This window comes from Dysidea avara, chromosome 2 (genome assembly GCF_963678975.1).
Source record: "Dysidea avara chromosome 2, odDysAvar1.4, whole genome shotgun sequence".
Taxonomy (NCBI): Eukaryota; Metazoa; Porifera; class Demospongiae; order Dictyoceratida; family Dysideidae; genus Dysidea; species Dysidea avara.
Genome location: NC_089273.1, coordinates 31247328 through 31260311, shown reverse-complemented (window position 1 = coordinate 31260311; position 12984 = coordinate 31247328). Strand labels below are relative to the sequence as shown.

General features: G+C 36.4%; 1 protein-coding gene across 1 annotated transcript; it reads right to left on the bottom strand.

Moving 5' to 3' along the window:
- Nucleotides 1-719: 719 nt before the first annotated feature.
- LOC136247065 (E3 ubiquitin-protein ligase parkin-like) lies at nucleotides 720-11729 on the bottom strand. The gene is made up of 11 exons (XM_066038676.1): nucleotides 11388-11729; nucleotides 10362-10485; nucleotides 9859-9977; nucleotides 9148-9231; nucleotides 8140-8255; nucleotides 4726-4862; nucleotides 4619-4680; nucleotides 2527-2661; nucleotides 1507-1602; nucleotides 1183-1297; nucleotides 720-923 (listed from the first exon to the last, which is right to left on the bottom strand). The coding sequence occupies exons 1-11, from the start codon at nucleotides 11568-11570 to the stop codon at nucleotides 817-819; spliced, it is 1278 nt and encodes a 425-aa protein (XP_065894748.1). The 5' UTR covers nucleotides 11571-11729; the 3' UTR covers nucleotides 720-816.
- Nucleotides 11730-12984: the final 1255 nt, after the last annotated feature.

Here is a 12984-nt window from a genome sequence, read left to right as displayed (position 1 = left end):
ATAGTATGTGTAGTAACTATTCCATCAAAGGAATAGTAATTCTTGTATGTCATCAAAATGGCAAAAAAATTGAGGGTACACCAGATTAACACAATGAGTTTAACATTCATCAATGCATGTAGTTTGCCATAAAAACATAATGTCTATAGTATTTGACCACTGGGGTATTGCTTGACTTTCAATATAAACAGAGAATTCTACCTTACACCAATCAAATTATCAGGCTTGCATCAAATATGCCTGCATAATAAAAAATATAATAGGCTGGAGTGCTATGCCAGCATAATGCTAGCATATTACAGTAGGTGGATTTTTTGCTTGATCGATACTCTTTAATAGAACAGTCACATTGCAGTGAAATACTCTAATAGAGCATTCACTGATTAAAATTATTCCTGGATTACAGTGAAAAACGTTGCTAACTTAAGAGCAAAATGCAAGCATAATGAGAACACTGAAGGGCATAATAGCAAAAGTTTTGAGAAATTTCTAAAAGTATTTTGGGCAACATTTGAGAATATTTGACTTGAGCCTACATAGGGCAATTACAACAACAGAGGTTTGGGAAAGGGAAAACAGTGTCTTTAAGTCTGATATCATAAAACCATAAGGGTGTTATCACATGTGTAGGTAATTCACGTATGTTGCACATGTATACTTTAAACCATGGACACTCTTGCTTTGCCTGACTTAAGCCTGTATGTACCTACTATACTATATGAAACAAACATAAGTACATATAATTAATTTTATGTATACACTTTTCTAAGAAAATTCAACACTAGTGGCTACACAAAATCAAATTAGTATTAATTTTTAGTCCTCAAACCAATGATCATCTTGACAGTTTCTGTTCCACTCCAAAAGACAAGGCCAACAGAACTCAAACTTGCAGATGAGACATGTCACATGATTGCACCCTCCTGTATGATGGTATCAGAGATGTGTATAATATATTATGATGTACATGCGTACTGGATCCACATACACTAGTACACTGTATTACAGTAAATTTCAGAAATTCATGAACATAAAATACAGTATCATATTCTCTATAGAGTAGCTTTGAGGTTACTTTAGACATTCACACTGACAAGCATTGCGCTGCTAGGGAAATTATTATCCATGTGTTATTATGAATTTTGTCTCTTGATCATTACTATAATATTATGCAAGGATTACCATTCTTTTCAATAGCAGATTTACACCTGGGGCAGTTCTTTGTAGTATTGTTGATACACTGCTTGTTGGCATCTACCCACCTAGCTTGCCTGCCATCTATGGAATCAAACCGGCTCTGTAAATACACCAAGAGAATTGTCAATTTAGCACAACCATAATATCAGCCTAATAAATACAATTACCACAAACATAAATGCATACGTTTTAAACAACAACATACATGAACAACTTATACGCTAACACACACACACACACACACACACACACACACACACACACACACACACACACACACACACACACACACTACACATACAGACTTACAGAACCACTAGCTTGGTTAGTTTGCTGATCAGCAGCTGGAGCACTACTACAATTTCCACTGTGATAAGGGTTCTTACAGTCAGCACAAAACACATGCTAGATCAGAAAAACACACACATACTAAAACTGTGTGATACAGTGTGTTATTGGAACACTTTGCATTAATAATAAAAAAATGAACGAATTGCATGACTAGCTGAGCATGTTTTTGCACAATCCTTGAAATAGCTTCTTTTATATCTACCATAACAAGGAGTAGCCTACCAAAGTTTTAGCCTTTTAGTTTGAACAGACTTGGAGTTATAGAGCTGGACAGTTGGAACAGCAGACATTCGATTTGCACAGGAACTAGAAGAAGCTGCCCCAAAACACAGCTTATTTTGGGCATCAGAAACTTACACACTCACACAGTGATGGCTAATAAATAGTGAACAATTGACACTAATTTGTTTTGCACAGCTTTAGGCACTGTGAAGTGATTACTTTAAATTGTCATATCTAGCTACTTTATGCATCTGAGCCAGATTTTGTCAAATTGTCATAAATATTGGATTCAAACTTGGCTCATGAATTCACCGCCATGCACTTCCTTTGTGTGCCAAAGTTAAAGATGTTGAGCAATGTATACAATGTACAGTCCCCTGTTATTCCCATTCCTCCGTCTAACCACAGTTGCAGACAGACGACAGTAAAGGCAACCGAGTAAATGTTTGCAAGATGTTATATATTGTATATAAGAAGGAAAATTTAATAATAAAATCCCTCTGTGACCTTCTTTAGATCAAAAAGCAAAGAAAATCAATTGCTGAGAATTGATATGATGTAGCAGCCAAGACTTATCCACCATCAAGTACTCATTTTTCAAATTGCACTACGTAAGCCACAATAATACATGCTATTACATAATAAATGTGCTTAGCGTAAGGCAATGGCATAAGGCTTGGCACAGTGAAGGATGATGAGTATTATTAGCTAAACAACTATTGTGTACATATGAGCTGATATACGTGGTGGTCTCACCTTACAAGCATTACACTCTACTCTCCTTTCTCCTGGCTCTGGTATCATTCCATTACTACACTTTGGCTGAGGACAGAAAATCCCTCCACTGAGCCGCAGAAATTCTTCAGTTGCAAACCTCTGGTACCGATTGTACTATGACAGTGGAGAGAGCATGTTTTCAATGCATTACAATTAAATAGCATATTTATCTAGCCCAAGCTGCATTAACGGTATGTATTTACACCAATATTACAATTTGCCTTTAACGTGGCAAGTGTTATAAGTCGTGTTGTCAAAAGTAGCATGGTTGCAATGACTTTAAAGCAACTAAGAGCCAAATTTTTTGAGCATACATTGTTTAATCACCACCTGGCAATGGGCCAGCTCCATGTATTGAATACATATTATTTTCATTGACTGGTAGTATGCATATTACTGTAGTATCATTTTGCACACAGCTGTGTACACTATTACACACCATGGAACTTCTTTTAATGGACACTTCATGATCAAGAATTTTGGTTATTTGCTAAAATAAAAAGGTTTCTCTCCTTTAAGATCACAATAATAGGACACTATAAACTGATTCAGAAACATTTCCATACTAATGATAAGGATTTTGGTCTCCTAAAAGGATAGACTTCGTAAAATTGTACACGTGTTATTGCACATGGAAGGAACATATTATATACATTATACTTTAGATTATAGTGGAAACCATTAAACCTGCATGGCCATCCCATTTGTTTCAGCAGCTGAAGGTTGTGTAGTCTTTAATATTGAGAAGCATGTTTGCAATGCATCCATCCAGTTTGATTGTGTAACAGTTCATTTTGATTGCTGATAGCAAATTGAAAAGCACAAAGCTGGTTGTTCACTACCTTGTAAATCATCCTCTTTGTACCAGAAAGAGACAAAATGGGAACAAACGACTACAATACATGCAATGTATTATGTATCCCAGAGTTGTGGTACACAAAATGCCTATGGTCACAATGAAATATGTGACCGAGCCTGCGATAATAGGACATGTGGACACATGATTTTTGCCTATTTTTTTCACAATTTCATCATTCATAACGTTTTGTACCATTATGCTATGGAATTGAAATTTTCAGCACTTAGGAAGCATCGCATATGCAAGTTACAGAATGGAAATATACATTTTCAGTACTGAGATATGACCTGTAGAGTGATGGGGTGTAGTTTGTGCCCACATGCCCTGTTTTCACAGGTCCGGTCACATATAGCAGTCATTATTGAGTTATACTTGTTTGAAAGCATAAGTCGGTAACCAAACAAAGTACCCAAAATCTGATGGAATAAAAAATGCTTTGATAAAAATCACGTAAAGAACTTCACATTGCTTTTGAACGATATCATTTTTGAGCTTGACTGCATCCAATTAACCAAAACTGCCAAGTTGTTTCGAAACTTCAGGCTGGCTGCATTGCCAATGTGTTTGGTTGAAACACACAAACCTCCACGATCCCTATACTGACACGTAAATCTGTGTGATATCACTTTAAGTTCCATATTTAGGGTATCGTGATATACTTTAGGTGTCGATACTACACATAATTTGACCTACATGAGATAACCAAGCTAGTGCACCATGTACACATAAGATTGACCTTTTCATAATTTAGTACCTGAAAATACAAACTATTTATCATATCAATAGGATTCTAGGGAAAAACGAATTAATTAAAAATATGACTCAACATCATCATTTGTGACCCGGTCTGCGAAAAGGGCTCTTATAGCCTTTCCAATTATCCATGTTTGGCTAATCATAACTCCTAATCTAGTAAAGCTATCACCATGTAATTACATCCACAGCTACTGCCAGGTTAGGGTTGTTGAATGACCAAATTGTAGGCTTGTACCATATTCACCAGTCAAGTTATGGGTTACCATATATATGCAATTGGAAAGGCTATAAGAGCCCTTTTCGCAGACCGGGTCACATTTGTAAATTGATTCTACGTATGATACCAAACCTTGGAGTAGAGTATTGCCACTTGGTATTACGATATCGGGCAGCACTGATAGTATCACACAGCTCTTCTGACATGCTTACTGATATTACACATGTAGGTACACTTACATTTTTGGGCCCCATCATATGGAAATGATGTGCCTCCTTCACTTCAGAATCATCACAATCGGCTAAAGACTATTCCAGTTAACTATCTTTATACAGATATATTGTACCTGGACACTTGATTGTATAGCCATATTCATCATGATTCTCAAATCCTCGACTGTTCAAAGCAGTTTCAGCATACTCCACAAAACAGCCCACACAAATTGAGTGACCAACATCACAGTCAAACACCACAACTATGTCTCTAATAATAAAAGTTAGCAGTACAGGGGTGCACCTTTATATCAGCAAAAAAACTTGCACCAAATAATTATGGAATGTACAAAAATTTGGTATTTACAATGTATGTGAGTCTGTCTGAGATAGTCACATGGCCATAAGTTTGTGAAACACTTAAAACAAAATTAAAAGAAGACATGAGCTGTATGAATACCGTAATTAGCTTTTTTTCGTTGTAAAATAATTTTCGTATGCAAAATTTGTACGAAAAATTTTATACAAGATCGAACTACTCTAATAGAGCAGTCATTTATATAAATCCTACAAAAATATTTTTACACAAAACTTTTTGCATGAAAATATAATGAATTATGGTAAGTTCTTTCCAAAATGTTTTATATGACCAACTGAGTTTGTTACATGAAATGGTGGCATCAAAAGCCACTGTACTTGTACAATGCAGTGAATTATACGTGCAGTTATTTTAGTAATATGTATGTATGTGTGTGTGTATGTGTGTATGTGTGTGTGTATGTATGTATGTATGTATGTATGTATGTATGTATGTATGTATGTATGTATGTATGTATGTATGTATGTATGTATGTATGTATGTATGTATGTATGTATGTATGTATGTATGTATGTATGTATGTATGTATGTATGTATGTATGTATGTATGTATGTATGTATGTATGTATGTATGTATGTATATATGTATGTATGTATGTATGTGTGTATTCACTGATAGGCTCGAGCCAATAATCAGTGTAATTCAATCTTGAGCAGTGCTTTAAAAGTTGAGTCATGAGTTGACTGTGATTGTGCTCATGAGTTGACTGCTTTTTTTCATGAGAAGATATTCCCTGACTGTTTTATTACAGTAATTACTGCTATAATATGCCGCACTTCACATAAACTGGATAAAAATTACAGTAATTTACTCTAATAAAACAGTCATAATATCTTCTCATTAAACAGTCAACTCATGAGCACAACCTTGCTGCTATTCATAAAAAATACCTCAATATTCATGATCTAGATAACTAAAGAATTTGTTCAAAGCACTTTCTGGCTGGAAAGCCTGCAGATTTGTACAACCAAACAAGTCCAACTGGCTACCAACCTTGCTATTTCATATAGTCTCATGAGTTGACTGTTTAATGCAAAGATATTATGACTGTTTTATTAGAGTAAATTTACTGTAAGTTTGATACAGTTTATGTGAAGAGCAGCTGAGAACAGTAAATTTTTATATCAATATATTCAATATTTGCTTTCATTGGAAATAAACACTCAAATTGTCCCTATTATGCTCGTGACTCTATTTCCAACAAACTATATGCTCTACCAAATCATATGCGTTCCTAATGGATTGGAAACGCTCATTAAATTATTTACTTAACGTAGTTACAGTATGCCAATACATACGGAAATTTGTTGAAATGTACTGAGTGACTGTTTGGCTTTCTCTCACTTGTTTGAAGGCCAGTTTGAAGGTGTGAACATTCCTTTTACATTGTTTATTGTGTTGCATTGTGTACTGAACAAGAACACAGTGTGTCTGTGGACGTTGGAAGAAATATTGTTTGCAACAGGTGACACCTTAACAGGTATGCACCAGCTAATATTTTGGCAGCAGTACTATTAGTCAATTTCTCATCACTGCATTTACACAACCAAAGAAATGTGTGATACATTGAAATAGATTTTATACTACAGTAGTGCTCAGCTTGAGCTAAACAACAGCACAAAGTAGTGCCTGTTTTTTGAAGTTTTATCAAAACAGTGGAAATATACAGTGAAGCAGTTAATATCTAGCTAGTAGGCACCGGCCGATTATGCCAGCATAATTTAAAGCATAATAGTTGACCAAAAGCATCAAGCATAATGCCAGCATAATAGGGACGATGTTTGAAAAATTAATTAAATGCGTAATACACGCACCTGATAGAAAGCAAACATTCACTGCCAATAGTATTATTAGTGCATTTCATATCTAAAAACACGTAATATAACTTATTAAACCGTTTCTTTGTTGGTTATTTACACTTTGCAGAAATAAGATACTCTAATAGAGCAGTCACTTACTCTAATAGAGCAGTCAGGAAAGGCTGATATACTCTAATAAAACAGCCAGTTCTAGAGCATAATCTTGATTTTGAAAGTATAATTTTGAGCATAATGGGCTTAATTTTTGAGCAATGCTCAAAAGCATAATAGGTAAAATTTTGGGCATAATAGGCTGGTGCCTACTAGCTAGCCTACTACACTGTACCTGCTACAAGTGGTGTAAACAGCACACTGGGATCCTCCTGCCTGAATAATGTGGTGTGAACTGTTATTCCATGCACAGCTCATAACACCTATATAATAATCATTTTAATTAATTAGTACTTAATTTATATCTTATGAGGAACACCTAGAAAATTTGAAAGCTTTTACAGCAAGGAGTAGGAATCCTGACATTCAAAGCTGTTGAATGTAGAAAGAATCCCATAAAAGGTGGTAATCAGACATCATGCTACTGTATCTCAAGTATGGAGTCTCATTGCTCAGGGATCCATGCATTCAACTATATTAAAATAGAGAAAGCTGCCTGACTGGCTGAGCAAAACCCCACTATTTTTGTGCACTGCTCGAATTTTATTATAGTATATCTCAGTTATTTACATGCATAGTAACAAAGGAGTGTACAGCCAAAGTTTCTCTCGGCCTTTTACAATGAATGGTCTTGAAGTTATAGCACTTGACAGTTGGAACAGTGGTAAACTTGATATGTACAGCAACAATACAACATCACATCATACTCTAAATAAGTGCCCATACCTCACGTATGCTTTGCTGTATTAACAAGATACAAAGATTTTCTTAGACAGGCAAATCCAGTGGTAGAATAGGTTTATTAATTTGAACTTTGTTCAGTGTGTACCAAAGTGATTAAAACGTACGCAATTTTTTTATGCAGCACACATATTTTTACCCAGTGTATTTCAATACGTTATTATAGCAATGTGAAAACGGCTGGTTTTTGCTCAGCTGGTCACATATGTAGTCTGTTCGCCTTTACTTGAGTTGAAGTCACCAACATCTATGACTAGATGTGGTGCCTCTTTGAAGGGTTTTAACTCTATAACAACACCTTTGTCATGGTAATAATTATGCTACACAGTACTAAAATTGATGCAAACTTTTATATCTATAAAACGTACTGGATTTTTGCTGGAAATAGAAGAATTACAATTAGAATTACAAGACTCAGTAGTCATTACAACCTGAAGTTCACACAAACAACTCTTACCTTATCTCATAGCAAGCAATACATTGGACATTAACATTGTTGGTACGGATCATGTGTAATGCAACAGATGAATCTTCATTAAGAGTGTGATGATTGGAACACTTGAAATAAAACTCCTAAAAGCAAAACAAAGGACTCATATGTTTGTTGTGTGTGTGTGCGTGTGTGTGACCTGCTGATTCAGAATTGAAATACTGATGGATTTGCTTCTTCATGGAGAGTAACAATATCTTTGTTTTGTTTCTGTAGCATGAAGCAAACGTGAGTGATGTGTGCTTGGTTGGCCTAACCACACCCATGCTATTAAGCAAGAAGGTTGTTCAAGTTTAGAAATGGCAATGATAAAGTTACATCTTACAGCTACATTAAAAACTATAATTTGATGAATGCCCCAGTTCATGGTGAATAGAATGACGCAAGTCTCAACTCTGAAGTCTATTGCATTTGAGACTTACAATAAATTAAACAAGTTTCTGTAATTTTTCCCTCATAAGCACTGTAATTTTTCCCTCATAGGCACTGTAACTATCAATTGTTTTGCTTTTCTTATTGTCTGTCACTATAACTTTGAAAGGACTTATTAGATATGGCTGAAACTTCAACAGCCCTTTAGTTTTCCCTCAGGACAACAACAAATAAAGTCATAATGAAGTTTGAGGAAATACAAATAAGTCAGGGTTTTGCTCAGCAGGTCAATATAGTACATGCATACCACAGTTTACAAAAATATAATAGTAACAGTTGCTTTGACCAGTAAATTTAGCACACGTATTCAATGAATGATGGGGAATTAGTTGATTCTATAAACAGAGAAAAGTGTTACAGATCTAGAGTTGAATGTACTTAAGGTATTTAATAGCCTCTCCCATACAAATATTAAGTCTTAGAAAGCATATCAGCTCTTGACCCTGCAGTAAAGGCAGAAAAATAAATCAGTCTTTTATTACGTGTTATACCTACAACGTAAGCTTATTAAAATGACATGGTTGTATCTAATGAACAACTTACTGCAGTTGTGCCATCACAATTAGAAGCATGACAGTTCCCTTGAAGTTTTCTTGGTGTTAGTACATCACTCCACCCACCTGGATCCTACAAAATATTTAAACATAACTATCAAACCTAGCTGACAGCATTAGAAGCATTGTTGTATACAATGTGAACAAACATTCTTTACATAACAAACAAAAACATCACAACATTGTGATCTTACAAAGTGATGCATTATGGCACGTAGTTGTAGAAATATAATGGAAAGTTGATATGATGTGACATGGTACTATAGATGTTAAATTGTTTATAGCAATAACTCTTGCTTTGCTCTTACTACATTTTTATAAGCATTAATCATTGTTACAACATTGAACGAGAAAAAAAGTAAACACCTGTGTGCTACTCAAGTACTAGGAATCGGTGCAGGCAAGTCCTCCTGGGGTAGGACTAGTACCTTACAGGAGGTTGTACCATGTCCCACAGGTGATGGTGTGGGCGCCTGAAGTCCCACCTAGACCTTCACCCACTGTGTGAGACATGAGTAGTTGGCATTTGTTTCCCCAGTTATGTAATACTAAGTACCCATTGATATAACAGCTGCATGGGTGGGCTGCTTCCCCAGTTGACAGTAACTTGACACCAGCCATCAGGCTCCCACTTAAACAGCTGGGTGGACTGGCGGAGCAATGCACACACACACACATATGCATGCACGCACACACATACCTGAGAGAGCACAAAGGAAGTATCCTTGCACTTAGCACAACGGACCCTCAGTTTTCCTGGTGCTACAGCATCACAGGGATTCTTGCAGTACACATAAAATTGTGTTCTCCTGCGGCTATCTGAAAGAATAACAACACGATAGCTATGTAGCTAAATGTCTTTAAACATAGTACATAATATACTTTTCTTTTTTACTTATTCTTTATTGTTGATAATGTGTATTATAGCAATGTAGTATAAATGAAATGTAAATCTGTGCACACTTAAAAATAAAGACTGCAATAAGGATAAGTTGTAGAATATTTTAAATCTTTAATTCATGTGGAGCTATAGTTCAGCACACAGTGATGAGCTGTAGTGATCGTTAACAAACTAGTTTGCATTGTAGCCACATACATACATACATATATAACACACATTGATTGCACTACTAATGCAACCACTAACTTGTACATAGTCACACACTGTAGCAGTGATGTAAAATTAACGGTACATAGCTTCACCTCTCTCTGGCTCAGCAGCACCAAGATTGACATCAGCAAGTGGCTTTGAGGAAACTGCCACATTAACACTGGCATAATTACCCCGAATACAATGAAGTGTGCTAGTGTTCTGTACTCCAATACCCTAGGGAAGATGTTTTCATGTCAAAATAATATTGAATGAAAATTTATAATGAAAATAATGGTGAAGTTTTCACCAACTAATGAACCTCAAGATAGCGATGACACAGCAAAAATAGTGTTCTGTACAGTACCACTAATACTAACTCCTATATGGGCAGTAATATATATGGCCTTGCCATAATGAACAACAGTAAACCTCTACCCGCTTTGCTAGCTAGCTACCCACTTAGCTAGCTAGCTACACAGTGTTGTGCAGAAGATCTGATGAAAACCATTGATTTGACAAAAAGACTTATAGATATACCAATGGAGGATCCAGGATGGGGCATTTGGGGCAAATACCCACCCTCCTCTCTCTCTGTACATAGATCCTTTACACTCCTGGGGTGTAACGGATCTGTGCTCTGTGGAAGAGCCATACCATACTTCTTTTGATAGAAATACTATACACCTTGTCAGACCAAAATAACTCATGGAAACCGGCTGCCATCATTTATTGCAAACTCACCTGAAACCAAAGTTAAAACAGCTGCCAAACTGCCACTAGCACCTTCGTTCTTATTAAGTGCCTCTAAAATAATTATCGGGGTTTAAGATAATTATTTTAGAGGGACTTAATAAGACAACTATGTTCAAAGGCAACCAAGTTGCAGCTCCTGTAACAGCAATTACAGTAGACATTTGTACAGTCCATTCAGTCCATTGATATTATACAGGTATTTTTTACCCTAGCATAGCTAGCTAAATAAACTTAATGCCTCTATCCAAAATACAATAGACAGAAATTAGTAAGTAGACTGTAAAATACTTTGTACGTATTTTGTAAGTTTTATATCTAGTAATTCAGTTGCATAGCCCCACCCACAAATGAAATTATGCGCATGCAACACATCAACTGTTCACCTGTAGCGTCATATTGTCTTTCAGTGCCATACCAGCGAAAATCAGTTTGAACTGGTTTGGCTGTAGTCCGCTTTGCCTCACGATCGCATCCTTAACCTGCGCTACATTCCAATTAGCTCTCACTTCTATCACGTAGTTCCTGCCACCCGACTCTTTCACGCTTACAGGAAATGTACCCGCCATTTGACTAACCGAGGCGCGTTGTCGAAGCGATCCCGGCGGTTACGTTGTATACTACGTATGCCACTTGTTTATGTGCTAACACGTAGTGATTTGAAATCTCTTTCACTGTCACTCCTTTTCTTAGAAAGGGGAGGGACCAAATACTACCTTAGACAAGTATACAAGTCAATGCTCAGTGCGCATGCGTTTTTAAGCACGTGAATTTATAGGTTTTTGCGCAGGTATTCATGTAAATTTAATCTAATCCAAAACAGCCAAGCTGTAAAAAAAGAGTGCGGCCCTGAGAAAGGCTATGGTGAAAAAAGATGTGAAATCCAAGGTGGCGGCCAAGAAATGGCTGTGATGGTAGGTTAATGGTAAAAATTTTAATAACAACAATTCAGGTGAATTTGGTGCCGCACAAAATTCACCTGAATTGTCATTATTAAAATTTTTACCATTAACCTACCATCACAGCCATTTCTTGGCCGCCACCTTGGATTTCACATCTTTTTTCACCATAGCCTTTCTCAGGGCCGCACTCTTTTTTTACAGCTTGGCTGTTTTGGATTAGATTTCACTTCTTTTTGTATTTGTATACCCCAAAACCGGCCTATGGCCAGCTTTAGGGCTTTTTAACCTATCATTTATTTCTTTACTACAGGAAGAAGAAAAGATGAAGCAGGGTGATTTCTTTGTAGCTGACCTCTCTGCAAGGTGATCCTTCTAGCTGATCTCTCTACCGGATGACTTGTTTGTAGCTGAACTCTCTACACGGTGATTTGTTTGTAGCTGAACTCTCGACAAGGTAACTTCTTCTAGCTGATCTTTCTACAGGGTGATTTGTTTGTAGCTGAATTCTCTACTGGGCGATTTGTTTGCAGCTAAACTGCTGAACTCTCTACAATGTAACTTCTTCTAGCTGAACTCTCTACGGGTGGCTTGTTTCTAGTTAATCTCTCTACAGGGTGACTTGTTTGTAGCTGAACTCTCTACAGGGTGATTTGTTTGTAGCTGAATTCTCTACAAGGTAACTTCTTCTAACTGATCTTTCTACAGGGTGATTTGTTTGTAGCTGAATTCTCTACAGGGCAATTTGTTTGAAGCTGAACTCTCTACATGGTAGTTTCTTTGTAGCTAAACTCTCTACAATGTAACTTCTTCTAGCTGAACTCTCTACATGGTGACTTGTTTCTAGCTGATCTCTCTACAGGGTGACTTGTTTCTAGCTGAACTCTCTACAGGGTGACTTGTTTGTAGCTGAACTCTCTACAAGGTAACTTCTTCTAGCTGATCTTTCTACAGGGTGATTTGTTTGTAGCTGAATTCTCTACAGGGCAATTTGTTTGAAGCTGAACTCTCTACAAGGTAGTTTCTTTGTAGCTGAACTCTCTACAATGTAACTTCTTCTAGCTGAACTCTCTACAGGGTAACT

Excerpts from the sequence above, each read along its gene's own strand:
- LOC136247065 (XM_066038676.1), bottom strand. The coding sequence starts at position 11,570 with ATGGCGGGTACATTTCCTGTAAGCGTGAAAGAGTCGGGTGGCAGGAAC. Across the intron at positions 4,681-4,725 it reads CTATACAATCAAGTGTCCAG|CCGATTGTGATGATTCTGAA; the intron begins GTACAATATATC and ends AATAGTCTTTAG. Across the intron at positions 924-1,182 it reads ATCTGCTATTGAAAAGAATG|GAGGGTGCAATCATGTGACA; the intron begins GTAATCCTTGCA and ends ACCATCATACAG.